The sequence below is a fragment of the Myodes glareolus genome, chromosome 10, assembly GCF_982192425.1.
Source record: "Myodes glareolus chromosome 10, mMyoGla1.1, whole genome shotgun sequence".
Taxonomy (NCBI): domain Eukaryota; kingdom Metazoa; phylum Chordata; class Mammalia; order Rodentia; family Cricetidae; genus Myodes; species Myodes glareolus.
In genome coordinates this window covers 23,460,967-23,479,391 of record NC_142035.1, presented here as the reverse complement: position 1 = coordinate 23,479,391, position 18,425 = coordinate 23,460,967, and the positions used below count along the sequence as shown (strand labels likewise).

Sequence of the window (18,425 nt, the reverse complement as noted above, 5' to 3'; positions counted from 1 at the left end):
TGAATTTTCAAGACTCATCTATGTTGTAGCATTTGTCCAAGTTCCACTCCACCTTGGGGTGGCCTTGGCAGTCCCCATCACATTGTTCTGAGCCTCTGCTGTCTCTGCACAACTGTTGTCTTCATTGCTTCCTTCTTCACATTACCAGCTCACCCATGTTAACAGAGGCAAGGAAGAAAATCTAGAATACGGAAAAGCTACAAGACAACTGCATCTCTTCAACAAATTGCAATTATGAGATTTTTTTTCTATCTAAGGGAGTTAGCTCAACAAGGGCACTCTGCCTGGACCCCCTTCCCCTTTGCTCTGATTAGCCAACTGTGTCAGATTGTGAACTTGAGTTCTTGCCAGTGGGATGAGACACAGTTACTACCTATGTCAGAGATAAAAGACAGATGCCATCTTGGCCAGCGTGTTCCCTAGCCCTGTTCGGGTTCTGGTGCACCTTTCTTTGCCAAAAGAAATTGGCAAGTTACATTTATTTTGTTTGAGTATTCCTTTGTGGGACACTCAGATTCTTCTTTTCCCACAAAACAAAAATAAAAGATAAGGGGGTGGAGTAGTGGCTGGAGAGACGCCTCAGCAGTTGAGAGCGCTGACTGCTCCTGCAGAGGACCCGTATTCAATTCCCAGAACCCGCACTGTGGCTAACAACCTGCATAACTCCAGTTCTCGGGGATCCGATGCCCTCTTCCGGCCACTGTGGACGCCAAGCACATACGTGGTGCACAGATACACATGCATGCAAAACGTCCATACACATCAAGATAATTACAAAATAAAGATGAGTGTAAAGATGGAAAGCGGAAAGAGTGCAGCAGAGGGAGGGAGGGAGGGAGGGGTAAAGAGGACTTGCATATCAGACAAGACTGCAGAAACATGTTATCTAATTAACAAATATATGAGCTCTGCTCAGATTCTGTCTCAATAAAATACAAATTTATACCACAAGAGAGAGTTTAAAACATGAATGACGTTTGAAGATCTTAAGGAATAGTTGCTCATTTTTGTAGTTATGCCTTGGTAATGAGTTCTGCATTATGTTTTGAGACAGGAGCTCACTATGTAGCTCAGGATAGCCTAAAACTCATAACATCCCTGCCTTAGTCTTCTGAATGCTGGGACTATATGCATGCCTGCCATGTTCACCTTCTGAGAGACTTTCATTTTGTATTCTATATAATATTTTATGGAAATAAACAAGGTTGTTTTGAGCCTACCATCTTTTTAACTTTTATTTTTATCCACTCATTCCTTCGTGTGTGTGTGTGTGTGTGTGTGTGTGTGTGTGTGTTGTCTCTGGAAGCTGAGGAGGTGTCTCACCAAATCTGGAACAAAAATGCAGTCAGCAAGCCCCAGCGAACCTCCTGTCTCCACTCCTTGGTGCTGGGGTAGAGGGTGTGTGTGTGTGGCCACACCCAGGTTTTATGAGTGCTGGGATCAGAACCCCAGTCCTCAGGCTTGTGTAGCCAAGTGTTCTCACCCACTGAGCCATCTCTCCAGCCCCGAGTTTATCATTTTCCAAGCTAAGTTTGTAGCAGTTGAGTGAAAAGCACATGTGGGACTGCCATTTTTGTCTGTTTTTTCTAATGCAAAAATTTCCCTCTAGCAGAAGACGCCCCCCCCACCACCCTCCCAGGCCAGCCTCCCTGACCGCCCTCCCTGATCGCCGCCCTCCCTAATCACCCTCCCCACCACCCTCCCCTATCGCCCTCATAGACCACCCTTCCTGACCACCCTCCCCGACCGCTCTCACAGACCACCCTTCCTGACCACCCTCCCAGGCTGCCCTCCCTAAAGGTTGCTTGGTTCTCCCCGTTACCAACAACGCCCTCTATCCTTTCACCTTCCTTCCTTTCCTTTTCTTCTAGCCGTTACCTCCAGAGCCTGACAGCAGGTGTCCTCCTCAACTGTGAGAACCTCACTTTTTGAGACAGGATCTCTCGCTGAACCCAAATCTCACCAGTTCAGCAAGACTGGCTGACTGCTGAGCTCAGAGATCCACCTGCCTCTTCTTTCATCCCCCCCAAAATCCCAATACTCTGATTACAGATACTCCTAGGCCTGGTCTTCCTGTGAGTGCTGGGGGATCTGAACTCATTACCAACCGAACTGCCTCCAGCATCCACTCCGACCCTGTTCCTCACAGAACTTAGGCCACTGTCACTTCATACACTCATTAGTGTGTTTTTCTCTACCAGAATCTGTTCCAACGATAACAAAACTTGTTTTCTTTGTTTGCTGCTACTCTCTGGGGTTATGGCTGGCACCCAAAGGTGCTTAATAAACCTTTATGGCCCGGAAGGACACAGGGATAGAGGGGACAGCTAAAAGGTCAAAGCACACGCTGGGAAAGCCAACCAAGAAATACCGTCAAGTCACCTTCCCTGGAGGTGCCAGAAAAGGAAGAGAGATTCAACTTTTCGCCCTGGGGGCTGTGGAACTGGCCACCTTGGCGTTTAGCTGTTTATTCCAACCGGCTGAAAAAAAATAAACTAGATTCATGATCGTTTAACACAATTCCTTTGATTGAAATCTCATCAAGAGCCCAGTATGTAAAACCTGATAGCCAAAAGCAGATTTATTATTATAGCTTAGTCTCAAAAAAATAAAAATTAAAAACTTATCCAGTGGTTATGAGGAGTCTAGGAAAACCTGGCCTAGCAATGCCAGTTTAGAGGTGAAGGGCTGGCTAGGGCAGCTGAGAAGTGGGGTTCTCTGTTTAGCAGGCTGCTTCCCTCTGGGCTGGTCATGGTTTTCAGGTGAGGAGAGCGTGCCTGGCTCTGCTGGGGGCTCCCAGGGTCCAGAGCGCATCGTCTTTCTCCGAGCTCTTGCCCTGCTCTCTTTGAGAGAGTAGAACTCCCTCATCAAGTCCTCCACTTCCCACTGCTCCTCCTTCAGCCGCCGGCAACAGTGCAAGGCCGCGGGGTCAATGGGGTGAGCTTCGGTGTTGAAGATGTAGCCCCCAGCTCCCAGGATGCATTCCCCATGGGGGGTCATCACAGAGTCAAAGGTGGAGCCGTTGTTATGGATGAAGTTGTTTGGGTGGAACAGAAGGTAGAGGTATTTCACAGTCTCGGCCAGGAAGAATGACTCCATGCGGTTGTCCAGCTTGTGGTCCCGGAGGTCCTTGATCTGCCACATGAGAGGAAGAAGCAAGTCAGAACAGACCCTGGTTTGGGAGTCAGGGTCAGGCAGCCCCTTTCAGAAACCGCTCAGCTACTAAAGAGCTGAGGGCCTTTGGGGGAATCGCTTCTTTGAGCTCCACTCTTCCCACGCCACCACCACCTCTCACCTGAATAGTGACACACTGCTCCTGCGCCTGTCCTTCCCCTGTGGCACACTCAGACTGCAGGTCTGCCACTCCTCTTAACCCTCTGGGACATCTCATTGCACACAGGCTGAGGATCCTCCAGGACCTAGTCTCTGCTCCCTCTCTGCCTTCATTTCTTCCTACTTGGATCCTTTGCTTGCAGCTCCAGGCTCAAATGACACTCTCACCTGAGGGTCTTTGTGAAGGTTTTTAAACGCAGATCCAAGGAAGTGAGGGAGTCAGCTATGAGGCTGACAGGGTTACAAAAAAGACGTGCCTCTGTCTCTGTCCCTGCCTCTGCCCTTCTGTCCCTTGCCTCTCTGTTCCTCAAGGCCTCTGTGAACTCTGAACTCTTCTGTGGTCTCTTTAGCCCTTTGTAGCTGTTCTATCACTGATTCACATTTATACAGACACATGGACGATAGACAGAGATAGATGTAACTCCTGTGTGATGTATAATGCATAATCCGAGGATTAATATCATTGTTAAAGACTGCAACGGAGTCTGGAAAGACTGGAAAGACAAAGAACTTGTGTTTGCCAATGGACAGTTACCAAGGGAAACTGGGACTACTTGGCAAACCACAAAACAAACCAATGTAGCTTATGAATTTATTATTAGATAAATCCTGACACTGTGGAAAGATATCAGTGTGCCAATCTGTTTCTAACACAGTCCTCACGACAAAAGTGACACACCCTCCTGGCCTGACCCTTCCTTACAAGTGTCAGGTTTGGACTACTGTGCATAACTAAGGGTTGGCTATAGAAACAGAAGCTCCCAGGCCGAGATGAGTGGGATAATCTACCACAGATGCTTACTTTTAGCTTCTTAGATTTTCCAGTACATTTAACCAAAATGAATTCTCAGTGGACATTTGGATTACACAACACTGTGACTCAAGTATGGACTCAGTCACAGACCAAGTCAGGTTTTCTTCCCTGTTTGACAAAGACTGAAGGACTGTTCCCATCATGCACCTTGGGAGACTTCCCAGAGGCCTCCTTTTCATGGAAATGAGCTTAGCTTTCCCAGTGGACTTATCGTTTTGGTTTTTCAGAGAACCAAACACACTGGAAGTCAAAACAAAGCACTGCTTTACTACCCGTTCACTACAGGTCTTCTCCAGCACAGCTGTGGAGTGCAGGCCCAGCACTCCACAGCACATGAAAGGAAAAGGGTCTGTCTATACCTTACTTATAAAGTACCAACACATCCCAAAATTGTGCCAAAGTTTTGCTTTGAATTCCACATCTCAGCACAAACTCTGTAACTCTCAGGAAACACACAGCTCATTTTCTTAGCCATCTGCTTTCTGGGCATTAGAGTGGCTGTCTGCACCCCGCCTGTCTGTTGGGTCCTATGAGGGTGTCAGCTCTGTCACGGAGCCGTTAATATGCTATTTCTAACATACCAACCAGATCACGACACCGCTCTGCTGCGGACCCCACCCCAAATCCGACTCTCTCCTGTGCCTACAAAGGCCCCACATCATCCACCTCTGTCCTTTCCGTGTCCTCCTCTCTACCTTTCCTCCCTGCTCGCTCTCCTTACTCCAACCACATTGGCTTTTTTTCTGTCTCTCATACACATTTTTTATTATTTTTCTAACTAAAATGTAAGCTCCTGAGAGCAAGGGTCCGGGTCTGTCTGTCTCTACCCCCTGGCCTAGGACAGTGCCTGGCACATGCCAGTCACACAGTAAATGCCTGTGGGAACACAGACCTGATTACTAAGGAGCCCATGTTTGATGAATACAGGACTATGGGACTCCAGATTTTGTCTCTTAAAATTTATTTTATCCCAGACAAAACTTTCTACAAACCCTACTTTGTAAAGCACGTATTCTGACAGACGAGGACCACTGGTGCTGAGGGCTTAGGGTCTAATCCACCTTGGCAGCTAGTCTCACACCATTTGTGAGACTCCATTTTGGTTAACTGTGACAATCCCAGTAACTACAATAATGTGGACTTATTGCTTTATAAGCTGGGCCGCCCTGCCCTGGGGCCCCACAGAAAGGCCACCAGTTAGGATGCTCATCAGTCACCCAACATTCTTGGACTGTCTGCTCACTGCTCACCCCTAGCAATGACAAGCTACAGGCCAAAAAGAAACTTTTCAGCCTTCTCCCATGCTCCCACCCTCCTGCCCTATAACTATATCAGCCTGTAAGAGGACGCTGGACTCTAACTCCTGCAGAGCCTGCAGGTCTCTCCCCAGAAGGTCTGTTCTGCCTGCCTGAGTCACTCTTCCCTGGCCTGTCTTTCCTGACCTTTCACCCTTCACAGTGTACAGCCGCTCCTCTCCGCGCTCCAGCACTCCCAGCCACCACCGTGGCTTGTGAGTGGCAAGAGGCCCCGAAACACTCACGGTTGCAAATCCGCACTCCACCTTGCTGATTTTCTCAATGGACTCCACTGCGTCTCTCCCGAGTTCTAGGAGAGTGGGATCCCCTGTGGCGCGGTAGAGGTACATTGCGCTCTCGATGAGCTCTGTAAAGCCAAGCAGACCTTCTCAGTGGCTGAGCGGGCATGGCATGGGGCCCGCGCAGGAAAAGGACTTCCCCTCCATTGCCGGTCTGCAGAGCCCCGCTGGAGAGAATCAAAGCACAGCTTTTGGGACTCTTGGCAAACTGCAACCAACGAAACCATTGTAGCTTATGAATTTATTACTAAATAAGTTCTGGCATGGTGGAAAGACTGGAGGTGTCCATGGTGAGTTTTCAGAGCCAAGATGCACAAACCCTGAAGCTCCACTGAACCCAGCAGACTCCCATCCCCCAAAGAAAGAGGCAGCTGGCTCTGGGGCAGAAAAGGTAGCAGCAGCTGTGGCCTGATCCGTAACATCTGTTCGCTCCCTGACTTCTGCAGTGTCCGTGGCTGTCTGACTTGCAACTACTCCCAGAAACCATGTGATAAGAACAACCATGGAACACAAGGCCATGAAGGAGGACTTGCCCAACACATGCAAGGCCCTGGCTACGATTCCCACCACAGAAAAAGAAAAAATATTAATTAAAAAAAGCTGGGCATGGTGGCATGCACCTAAAAATCCCAGCTCCTGGGAAATGAGGGCAGGAGGATCAAGAGTTCTAAGTCACCCTCATCAGTACAGTGAGTTCAAGTTAGCCTGGGCTACATGAGAAGGCACTTCAGATGCTCTGAAGGGTCCTATTCTCCACCACAGCTCGATGTTCAGCCAGGGGCTCTTTCCTAAGCCAGATATTGACCAACAGGAGTGGGCCCAGTTGAGACTATTTACCATTAAAAAGAAGAAAATATGTATTGCTTTTAAATACATGAATTTTTATCCGGAAAAAATGATTTTGTGCTGTCGACAGCCTCGGTGGGCAGAAGTGAAAGCTCATCATTGTTTATTTTTCTTTTCTTTTTCTTTAAATTATTTTGGGACAGGGTCTCTCTGTGCAGTTCTAGCTATTCTCGAACTCACTTTGTAGACCAGGCTGGCCCTTAAGTTACAGAGATTCACCTGGCTCTGCCTCCTGAGTGCTGGGACTAAAGGTGTGCACCACCACCACCTGGCTCTAACCCCTGAGTGCTGGGACTAAAGGTGTGCACCACCACCACCTGGCTCTAACCCCTGAGTGCTGGGACTAAAGGTGTGCACCACCACCACCTGGCTCTGCCGCCTGAGTGCCGGGATTACAGGTGTGCACCACCACCACCTGGCTCTGCCGCCTGAGTGCTGGGATTACAGGTGTGCACCACCACCACCTGGCTCTGCCGCCTGAGTGCTGGGATTACAGGTGTGCACCACCACCTCCTGGCTTCATTAGGTTTTCTACTTCAGCACCAACTACTTCTCAAATCAAAGAATTTCTCTCTTCCCTTCCCCCACATCTCCCTTGAGCTCCTTTCCTGGCTCTCTCCCTTCTGGTGGAAACTCTAGCTCCCACTTCTTTACTCACCTATCCATGTCTGTAGTGTGGGGAGGAGAGCCAGGACCTTGCACATGCTAGGTCCCCCCATAAAGCCACAGACACCCCACCAGAGCTGTGGCCACAGGCACCCCACCAGAGCTGTGGCCATAGACACACCCCCTATCACTGAGCTGTGTCTATAGGCACACTCCCTACCACAGAGATGTGTTCCGTAGGCACACCCCCTACCACTGAGCTGTGTCTGTAGACACACCCCCTACCACTGAGCTGTGTCTGTAGGCACACCCCCTACCACTGAGCTGTGTCTGTAGGCACACCCCCTACCACTGAGCTGTGTCTGTAGGCACACCCCCTACCACTGAGCTGTGTCTGTAGGGACACCCCCTACCACTGAGCTGTGTCTGTAGGCACACCCCCTACCACTGAGCCTCATCTACTCTTATTTTGGAAAACAAGTCTCCGCTCATCTCCTCAGATCTCTCTCCCTTCCCTCCCCTCATCACACAGGCCTCTAAACAAGCGCTAACCCAACTGCTCACATTCCAGGGCAGACAACACACACAGAAAAGACAGTGTTCTCATGGGAGGCTTCCCACTGCTGTCAGTAGCTGGCTAGGTCAAGGCCAACTTTTTCTCTTTTTCACACGTGGGCTTAGTGTGTGAGCCAGTGCTTTGTTCTATGCCCCTTCCCTCAACTCTGAAGGACAGTCCAGGGAGGTATAGGCCCTTATAAAGAACTTCAGGCTAGGTTCTGTAACTGTCCTCAATGGCTCAGACCAGCTGGGAGGTGGTGGCGCATGCCTTTAATCTCAGCACTCAGAAGGGAGAGGCAGGTGGACCTCTGTGAGTTCAAGGCCAGTCTGGTCTACAGAATGAGTTCCAGGATGACTGACTCCATAGTTACTGGGAAACCCTGTTTTGGACAAAAAAAAAAAAAAAAAAAAAAAGACTCCCGCTAGACCCATGCACTAGCCAGTCTAGCTGCAGAATAGCATCTTATCTCTCCTACCTATTGTGTGGGGGAAGGAAGGGTGACTGAACTCGGCACTCCTAGAATTCCTGGCAGTGATGTGTGTTTCTCTCTAGAACTTTCCTGCCAGCCAATAGAGCAGGTTGCCTTCAGCAGCAGCAGCAGCAGCTCTCTCTGGTGGTAACCAGAAAACCAGTGGCTGTAGGAGGATTTCAATAAGAAGGGCCTCTCTGAAGCCCCAATGTAGAAAATGCATCTAAATATTTGGCATGTAGTCGCAAACTTGAGTTTTATTTTATCTCCTGGTAACAATAAATATGACTGATATTTCCCCGGAGTCTGATATTTCCCAGGAGTTTTCTTTAAAAAAAAAAAAAAAAGCAAACAAAAGCCATGAGAACAACTGTGTGAGAAACACCACAAGCAGCAGCTCCTGCGGTCCTGGCGTGTGACTGCCGGTCTCCCCGCCCACGGTCCTACACGCACTAGGGTTAGAAGCAGCAATGACTGGGGCAGAGAACACAGAGCATGGGGGAGTCACTAGGAAGGCCAGGCAGAGACTACCATGCTGAGACAACCATAATACAAACTGACCTACAAGAGGCTATGAGCCTACCTGCCGACTAAGCTGGGTCTCTGACTCCCTTGCCCTTCTAGCCTCACTTTTTAACATCCCTGCAATAAATCAGAAGACATCAGAGCTGAGAAGGAACTTAAGATAGTGTCCAGTTTGTGGCACTCTCCTTGATTCTGAGCTGCCAAGAACAAGTGACTGAAACCTGATGATGGCTTAAGGGCCAAGGTTCTATCAGTCCACCCTATAGAAGTGTACTTTGCCCATACCACTCACAGAAGGGGCTTACAGTCTGTGATGTTCTAGTGGCAGAAGTCCCCGGGACTCAGCCTAGCTGGCATCTCTCTTTTTTGATCATTTCTCCAAGTTTGAAAAAACATAGGACTTAGATAGAAAACCTGGGATCTGGTTCCAGCTCCTAGCTTGGCCGAGCCACTCCAACCTACCAGAACTCAGTTCCCATCCCTAGCAGGAAAACCACTAGAGAAGAGAGAAAGGTGGCCTGGGGAGCACCTGTGAAGGGTCAGGGTGTGAAGACTCAGAGCCTGCAGGTTGACCACGAACCAAACACATGGCTTACCCGGACGAAGTGGATAGCCTTCCCGCTTCTCCACTGTGTATCCCTGAGGAATGTTGTAGAATTCTGGCAGCCCCCCAAATTGCTTCCATACAGTGTAGTAATTGAGGAAGGTCCTCATGGCATTGTCAATGTCCCCAATAAGGCTCTGTGGAAAAGAAATGGTCACCAGGTCAGCAGACTCAGGCAGGAGTCTGCGGGCAAAACATCACAATCAATCTCAAGCAAGCCTTGGAAGCCAAACGTGCTATTATCAATCCTGAGGTTGATCAATGACTCTGTGCCATCCTGAGCCACAGAAAAACGTCTCTGGGACTTATCTGCAGGACATAAAACTCAACACCTATTCATACCTTGTTGAGGACCTGAGATTAGGTCTCTGGACATTCATGACCAGTGCCTTCAACCAGTCTTTTACTTTGGCAAGCTGGTCTAAATTTCTAAGCACAGGAGAAAGGCTGGCTGTACTAAGGCTCAGGAGGCTCCCACACCTCCAACAGAGAGCCATGCCCACCTCTTCAAGTTTCTTTATGCAGACCTAAGAAAATGCATATGCTGTGGGGTTTTTTTTTCTTTTTTATACAGCCTCTTGAACATGCTGCTCTGGCTCTGCACTCTCTGTATTCATTCAATAATCTGTCTCGGTTTTCTCCCACATATACCGAGAACCCTTCCGTTTATACAGCTGCACAGTACTTGGTCACCTAGACTGGAGCTGAATCCATTCTACAAGAAGACATTTGGCTTGGTTCCAGTCTTTTGTCATTTGCTAAAACAATTAATGCTGCAATAAATAATGCCTATACATCACTTCAAACATATGAAATGTATCTGTAAGACAAATCTCCAGAAACAGGCTTTGTGGGTCAGAGAATATGTCTTACTATTAAGTCTACTTAAAGAATCCTTTACTTTCCTTCTTTTCTTTTAAGACAGTCTCACCACATGAATCTGTCTATCCTGGAACTTGCTATGTAGACTAGGCTGATCTCAAACTCATAGAGATTCACTCACTTCTGCCTCCTAAGTGCTAGATGAAAGTATGTGCCACCACAGCCAGGTCACTTACTTATATTTTAAAATTCTACTTAAGAATTTTAAAAATATAATTATTTCTCCTACTGCTGTATTTACTGTATTTACTGTATTACAATAGCAACCTTTATTTCTTTGTGTTTCCTTGACTTTTTATGTGTGTATGTGTGCATATGTGTGTGTTCCTGTGCATGTGTGTGTATATGCATGTGGAAGCCAGTAGACAGACTCAAGTGTTGATCCTTAGAAGATGTCCCCTTGTTTTTTGAGATAGGGTTCTCACTGGCCTGGAGCTCTTACCAAGTAGGCTAAGTGTAGTAAGTTCCAGGCCAGACAGGACTACATAGTGAGGCTCTCTCAAACAATAAAACAACAGGAACACATTTCCAAAATTCAACTTCCTCAACAGTCTTATGGGATATTTTATCACACTGTGTAAAAATGTGTCACTCTGATCAGTTTAATAAAAAGCTGAACAGCCAATGGCTAGGCAGAAGAGGTTCAATGGGACTTTCAGGCAGAGAGAGGAATTCAGAGGGATGAATCTAGGGATGTCAGCAAGACACTGAGGAAGTCAGATGTACATAATGGAGGATAGGAAACAAATCACATGGAAGAATTTAGACTAATAGAAATGAATCAATTTAAATTCTACGAGCTAGTGGGACAAGTTTAAGCTAAGGCCAAGTAATCATAGTTAATAGAAGTCTCTGTGCTGTTATTTGGGAGCTGCTAGACCAAAGGAAAGTCCAACTACACTATTTCCTGAAAGCAGGTTTTGTGTTTATAACACAAAGGTAGACTGTCCATTCTCACAGCTTAAGTGTCTTTCTCAACACTTGGGTGGCAGAGGCAGGGGTAATCAGAAGTTCAAGATCATCCCCCATTACGGTAGTGAATTCAAGGCCAGTCTGGGATATGTGAGGTCCTGTCTCAAAACAAAACAAAAGCTAACTGAAGGCATCATTTAGATTACAAACTATTCTGGTACAAGAAATATGGCATAGGTAAGGGAGATCAGATGGGCTCCAAGGCCTCTCCTAAGTATAATTCTACCGGACTGGATTGGGGAGGGGGAAATAATCAGCACAGAGTCAAGGAGGGAATGTGAAGGAATGCCCAGCGGAAAAGCAGCTCTTGCCAGCGGCTGCTCCTACTTGGCCCGGGGCTCGGTTCCTTAGCGCTCCCTTGGAAGACTTGGTTAGGGAGAACGGCGCATCTGTCTAACTCACTCAGTTTTTTCTCCCTCACCCTGCCCCGGAGCACTCAAGCAGCTGAGCTTCCTTATTCGATACATGAGAGTACGCTTGCGTACATCACCACACCACAGGAAAGTGACCACGCTCTGACAAGTCCTACCTGAAGACCAGGCCAGTAGGCCTCCAAGGACTGGAAGACTGGCATGGACACGGTGCCCTTGTACATCTGCACCCACAGGTACCAGTCATCGAAGTGGGTGTAATTCCGAATGGCTTTGTTGTACTCTGCATCATGGGGGAAGAGATAATGGGCACAGGTGACTGAGAGACAGACAAGCCTAGACGACAGAAGTGCACCCTTATGCTATGAAATGCAGCACGGCCTAGCGTTGTTTGGAACAGACTAGGACACAACGAGGTAAGCACATTAAACAGGAACAGGGGTTCAAAACTCCACGCTCAGATGCTTTTCCACGTGCTAGCTATGATCTGGGGCAAACTTTCCCCTCTTCAGCCTCAGGTCTATTATATGTTAAACTGGGGAAGTAATGTTATAGACCTTGTGAGATTATTCAGTCATTTACTCAGCTAACAAACAGGTATTCAGATATCCATAAGACAAAACCTCCCCAACAAGGAGCTGGCAAAGCAGTGGGAAGCTGAGCTGATATTTATCCCCCAGGATGTGCATCCAAGATGACTTTAATTCTGCATTCACTGCAGAATCTCCACTGCTAGCACTGTGCATAATAAATAAACATAATAATAAACGAAGAACCAAATGCAGACACAAATTCATAAGCTATGTCAAAAACTGTAGTAAAATGAAACAACCCATGCTCAAAGGTTGACCCTGGGGTTGGTACATCAATGTCACCCAACAAAGATGCGCCAAATAAGCCAACAGCAGCTGTAGTAACTACTGCTGTGAGCTCAACGCCTGTATCGTAATTATTACCAGAGGTTCGAAAGGTCGGTTTTTACTAATCTGATAACTGTGACAGGGAGAAACCAGAAAGGAGAAGGCAGAGGGCATACGCCGCCGGTTCTATGCTGAGGAGGAGCACACTGCTTCCTAGGCAGGGCATGCAAACTAGGCTCTGAAAGGAGGATGGAACGTGGTCATACGTAGACAGGAAATAAAAATACTCTAGGAGAAGCGAACACCATGTGAAGTGGCCAAGGATAAGGAGTCCAGACTGGAGGGACGCTCATTAAGACACAAGAGGCTAGAAAGCAGTTAAAGCAAAACAATGGGGAAACTCAGAAACCTCAGGAAGTAAACACTCTGAGGCTTCAAGAAGTCCCTGAAATCAACCAGATACATTGGGCCCCTCCCTCACCAAGAATCTATAAGTGGCAAGGGCTGCTCAGTGGTTTTCTCTCACAAGCTAAGCTGCCTGGAAGGAGCTGAGACTAGCTCCAAGTCACCTGGAAGAAGCAGAGAGCAGCCTACTAGATGCAGAGCTCAGCCAAGCTAGCTGGAAGGGCTCTGAGCACCCGAGCTGTCTGGAAGAGACCTCCAATCTGTTGAACTGCTTGGAAGTCATGCAGTATGCTCTAGGGTCCCATGTCACCACGCTGCTTCGTTTGGTGATGCCGCTATCTTTGAGTCATTTCTGCTAGCACCTCTCACTTATTTCTGCAAGTAACCCCAATAAAACTCCCTGGTTCACTGAACCGGATCGTGATGGTATCTGTACTTTAGTCTGTTATTGGTTTCCTATCTGGGGTGAGGTGTTTGTTCATGTCTCCTCAGGAATGAATGGTGTCACACAACAAAGGTGGGGGAGATAAAGAGTTTAACGTTATCCTTGGCTACAGAGAATTTCAGACAAGCCTAGGCTACATGAGACCCTGATTCAAAACCAAAAATAAATAAATAACAAAAACAAATAGAACAAAACTTAAACCAAACAAGACCATAAAACAGAAAAAGAAAATCTGAAGAGGTCCAGTGGGAATCAACAGCCTCCAGTGGCTCTGAATGCAGAGTGGACGGCTTCTGCAGGCACTTGATAGACACATAAAACACAATCAACAGGAGAGTCATAGGGAAAACCCCCTTACCCGCCCCTCTTACCTAGAAACATAGCCATGAGCTTCTTATCCTGAAGAAGGATGGCTCCTTTCACCAGGTACTCAAAATAGGAGTCCACGCCAGCCCCAATGCCTGCGTCCTGGGCCACCCATTTGCCAGTGAGCACATCGATGTGATTGCCAACCTAAAAGAGAAACACAGTCCCTAGCAAGGACCGAGGCCAAAGGATGATCTATCTACCTGGTGCTCTAACTGCCCAGTGACATGCCAGGCAGGCACCTCAGCATTTCCTGAAGACATGCGGGCTATGGAGAAAGCCATGAGCCTGGGCCACAGCCATCCTTCTGTGGAGACACAGCTCGTGTCCATTTGAAAGAACTGACTTAGCACACTAGACCAAAAGGAAAGGGGAAAGAGTGGATCTCAAGAATCCACTCCTTGCTTAGGGAGAGATGAGAGATGAGAACTTGTTTCTGGAATCTGTCACTGACTCAAGGCACGAGTCTGTGACTCCAGTGTCTAAAAATCCAACACAGCTGGCCATGAGGCACAGTAGGAGGGTATCTGCTCAGAACTCACAAGGCCCTGGGTTCAAATCCCAGTATCAAAAAGTCAAAAACAAAACAGCTCATACAAACACATTTACGTGTGTGTGTGTGTGCTGAGTTCCCAGTCACAGTCCACATCTCACTATAGCTAACAGATTTTTATTATTTTTTAAATTTAATATTACTATTTTTATTCTATCTATCTATCTATCTGTATGTGTTTGTCACACATGAATATCGACAGGCCAGGATGCACAGGAATGGTCAAGGGAGAGGGGTACAGACAGGGCACCAACCAAGTCCACCACAGTTCCAAGGCTGGAGCAAAAACCTGCCTACACTGGACTAAAGATGTTACCATCCAGAGTGGCAGCTGAAGGGATTTTGTGAATCCGCAGACAAACTCCACTCTCTGAGCTGACTTTGCACCAAACTTTACATAAAACCACTTTAAAAACAAGGTAGCTGTAGTGTCTCAGCATAGTTTGTTTTATTTTGTGGTTTTTCCAGACAGGGTTTCTCTGTGGAACAGTCCTGACTGTTCTATATAATTCATTCTGTACACCACACTGGCCTCGAACTCTTACAGCTCTGCCTGTCCCCACCTCCCAAGTGCTGGGATTAAGAGCATGCACCACCACCGCCCGGCCAGCATAGTTTTTAATGCATTAACATCACTGCTGGTATATGAGAACCAGAGAGGCTAAACAACCTTGAAGCGGGGCCAGGACTTGAATCTAGCACTGAAGTGCTACTGTCCTGACAGTGTTGGATTAATGACTGGTAGTGTCACTGTTTATCCCTTCTGGGATTTGACATTAGCTTTGAGGATTAGCTGGTCCGGAATAGGTTAAATATCTATTTATTAATAGGAACTGAAGGGAAAATGAAGCCTTAGGGTCAAATATGCTTGGGAAATGTTAAGCAAAGCTAGAGATTCCTTTACCATTGCATTTAATAACTTTTATTCTGTTTGAGTTCTTTGTGACTCTTTAAAAAAGAAAAGAAAAAGAAAGAAAAAAGTAAAAAACAATCACAACAAAAACTCTGATACCATATACAAGAATTCCCTAATTTAACTGTTCTGGAATTGTTTTTCATAGACCAGCCACTCAACATCTCTCGGTACTGGCTTTCTGGAAAACAGTTTTGCAATGCCAATAGTCATCAGAGGGCCAGGTGAACTGGTAATCTATGGCCAGTGAGTCAGGGGTGTGAAGTGTCTGACTCCTGCCTAGAAGTGAGAAAGGCTCAAAACGTAACATAACTCTGTTCCCGCCAAGGATGAGCAGTCTGGCTCTCTTCCCTCCCGTGCTAGCCGGTTTTATGTCAACTTGACAGAGCTAGAGTCATTTTGGAAGAGAGACCCTTAACTGAGAAAATGCCTCCACTAGACTGGCCTGTGAGCAAGTCTGTGGCCCATCTTCTTGATTGAAGATTGGTGGACAAGGGCTCAGCTCACTGTGGGTGGTGTAACCCCAGGGTTGGTGATCCTGGGTGGTCTAACAAAACCGGTTGAGCAAGCCACAGGGAGCAAGTCAGTCAGTAGCACTCTTTCATGGCCCCTGCATCAGTTCCTGCCTCCAGGTTCCTGCCTTGAATTCCTGCCCTGACTTTCCTGATTATGGACTACAAGATATAATAAACGCTTTTCTCCCCGCTGCTCCTGGTCATGGCACTTTATCACTGCATCAGAAACCCTAACTATTGCAGCTCTGTGGCAAAATGCAAATGGCTCCGTCTACTTTTGGTATCCTGGGCCACGCCTATAATCACTGTAAGATTTCCTTCCTTGGCTGAACTCTTAACTCATTCCTTAGACCTCTGGGTCTCATGGGGGGTGGGGTACACAGAAGCCTTAGCTTACATAAGGAAGGCAACAGCTGACTTACCAGCCCAATATCTGACCGGCTCTCCCAGAGGCGCATCAGGGCCACTCTGGCCACATCTTCAAACACAGGGTCACCGGTGAGGCTGCTCAGGGTGGCAAATTCTACAATGAAGGTCCCAATCCCCGCTGTACAGGTAACAGGGGTCTCTCCAGGGTTCACACCATGAAGCAGGTTCACAGTTCCGTAGGGCATGCCCGTGGGGGTCTGAAACGCTAAAGCATCAGAAACTTAGATCCCAGGTAGGAGAGTGAGTGGTGTGAGGACAGACCCCGAGCTTTAGGCCTCAATCAGCACTTGTCTCTTTTTTCTCGTTAACTGTTTGAGTCTGAGCCAGAGAAAGGTATATGCCTCACTGCAGGACTCTTACCTGCCTAACCTAGCTGCTGCCAAACACTGTGCTAGGTAACCTTGGGCTCCAGCTGCGATGAGGGGGCCTGGAAAGAGCTGAGCCCTCACTACCACACTCCACACAACTTCATTTATTTTACTACTTTGTTTTCACACTGTGCCTTCCAAAGCCTGCAGGAAACCGAGTGTGAAGCAGGTCAGGCTGATGCTGTAGAGAGCCCCGCTGGTAGTTACTCAGAGACTCTCATCAAATCCAACACATGGGTAGAGGGGTCAATTTTAGATCCTGATTCAGATAAAAATTTCAGGAACAAATTATTTTTAAAAGAAAACCTAAAAATAGGATACAAACCAAACCACTAATACAATACAACCCCTACTTCACAGGTAGGGAAAACCATGCCTGTCACAAGTGACTCAGCTAAAGGTCACATAGGAGAGTCACAGGGAGAGGGAGTTGGAAATGCCTGCGCTGACCCCACCCCTTCAAATCCAGCCCAGAGCTTTGTCTATCCTACCCCAGGCCTCTGAGCCCAGGGAGGAACTGGATGATGAGCCCAAGATAGAGATTTCCTCTCCACCCTCAAGTCAAACAACGGCAGAGCAGTCCCACGTCACCAAATTGTGAACTAATTTGTCAAAACTTGTGAGTGCTACAAGGTCCAGACACTTGGCCTGCAGGAGGAATGAGACCTGCTCTCTGGCACAGAGCAGGCAGGGAGAAAGCGTCACAAGCAAGAGGGGCTCAAAGGAATACTTGAGAGACAGGCAGGAAGTACACCAAGGAGGGTGTGGTCCGAGAATCCTCTTTCTTGACCTACAGAGGAGATACACCGCTGCTGGCTTCATAATTACTTGGTATGAACTTTAGAATATGTATATTACTCAGTGCAGATTTTTTAATGAGAAAAAAATAGAAGGCGCAGTAAGGCAGTTTTCTCCAGGGATGAATCACACAGGACATGATGTTTGTGAGGAGACACATGGCTGTGAGCCATGAGCTATGAGACCTGAGCCTAGCTCACTCTCTCGCCCGGCCCTCCCCAGGGCTGAGAGACAAATAAATGAGATGGCCAAGGAGCCAGTAGAATGCGCGCAATGCCAGTCATGTGTTTGGGTGTGAACCACCCTAGACATCTACCACACCCAGGAGGGAACACAGTGTCCAGCTGATGCTGCTGAGCCCAGCATTGATGGCCCCACTGGATAAAAACACAGAAGTTTGGCTGAACATGTGCTGAACATGGCTTAACCACCAAACCAAATCTCTGTCATCTCAAGTTTGCTAAGCATCTTCTGTCTGACCTCAGCTTAGCCTTCCAAAAGACACATCTAGCAGGTATGAATTATGGTTGACAGAGAAACTGAGCCACGGAGCAGGAGAATGACATGGTCAAGATGCTGGGTGGCAGACGTAAGCCTAGAACCTGCAGCCCTAAAGCTCAGACCAAAGCTATTCCCTGGGGCCCTCTCATTTTAGCAGCACGTGGCCTGGGAGAGGACGAGAGGGCTCACTCAAAATAAATGCAAGGACCACTGAATCTGTGAAACTCCCTTGGCCTACACCTACAGACAGTAGTAACATCCTGGGCCAACACTCCAGCAAGCCCTTAAAATGCTCGGGACTCTCCTGACTTCAGTAGTGAGAACTCTCCTAGTTTTTATAGTGGATGGTTTTACAGGGGTAGAAATAGAGATTTGAAGTTTGAAAAGACAAAAATCAGGGGAAAATCTCAGCACTGCCATTCTTACCTCCAGTAAGAGAGGTAGGACTAGAGCCAGATGTGGTGGCACACACCTGCTAACTCAGCACTTGGGAGGCAGAGGCAGGACTGTCTAAACCTCAAGGTGAGCCTTGACTATATAGTAAGTTACAGGCTAGCAAGAGCTATATAGTGAGACCCTATCTAGAAGGAAGAGAGGAAAAGAAGATCTACTGGGCTTTGTGTCATTGTCACCTTCCAATGCCCCTACCCCACCTTCAATCCCCACCCCTCACCTCTGCCCCATCTCTGCCTGGCTC

At 47.6% G+C, this 18,425-nt stretch overlaps 1 protein-coding gene across 1 annotated transcript in view; it reads right to left on the bottom strand.

Moving 5' to 3' along the window:
* Positions 1-2,554: 2,554 nt before the first annotated feature.
* The window catches only part of Edem2 (ER degradation enhancing alpha-mannosidase like protein 2), a 28,321-nt gene continuing 12,450 nt past the window's right edge, over positions 2,555-18,425 (bottom strand). The window contains exons 6-11 of the mRNA XM_048431566.3: positions 16,055-16,266; positions 13,657-13,798; positions 11,734-11,858; positions 9,343-9,487; positions 5,688-5,809; positions 2,555-3,135 (exon numbers count right to left, since the gene is read on the bottom strand). Coding sequence (XP_048287523.3) covers positions 2,635-3,135; positions 5,688-5,809; positions 9,343-9,487; positions 11,734-11,858; positions 13,657-13,798; positions 16,055-16,266 — 1,247 coding nt within the window. The 3' untranslated portion in view covers positions 2,555-2,634. The remainder of the gene's footprint in view (positions 3,136-5,687; positions 5,810-9,342; positions 9,488-11,733; positions 11,859-13,656; positions 13,799-16,054; positions 16,267-18,425) is intronic.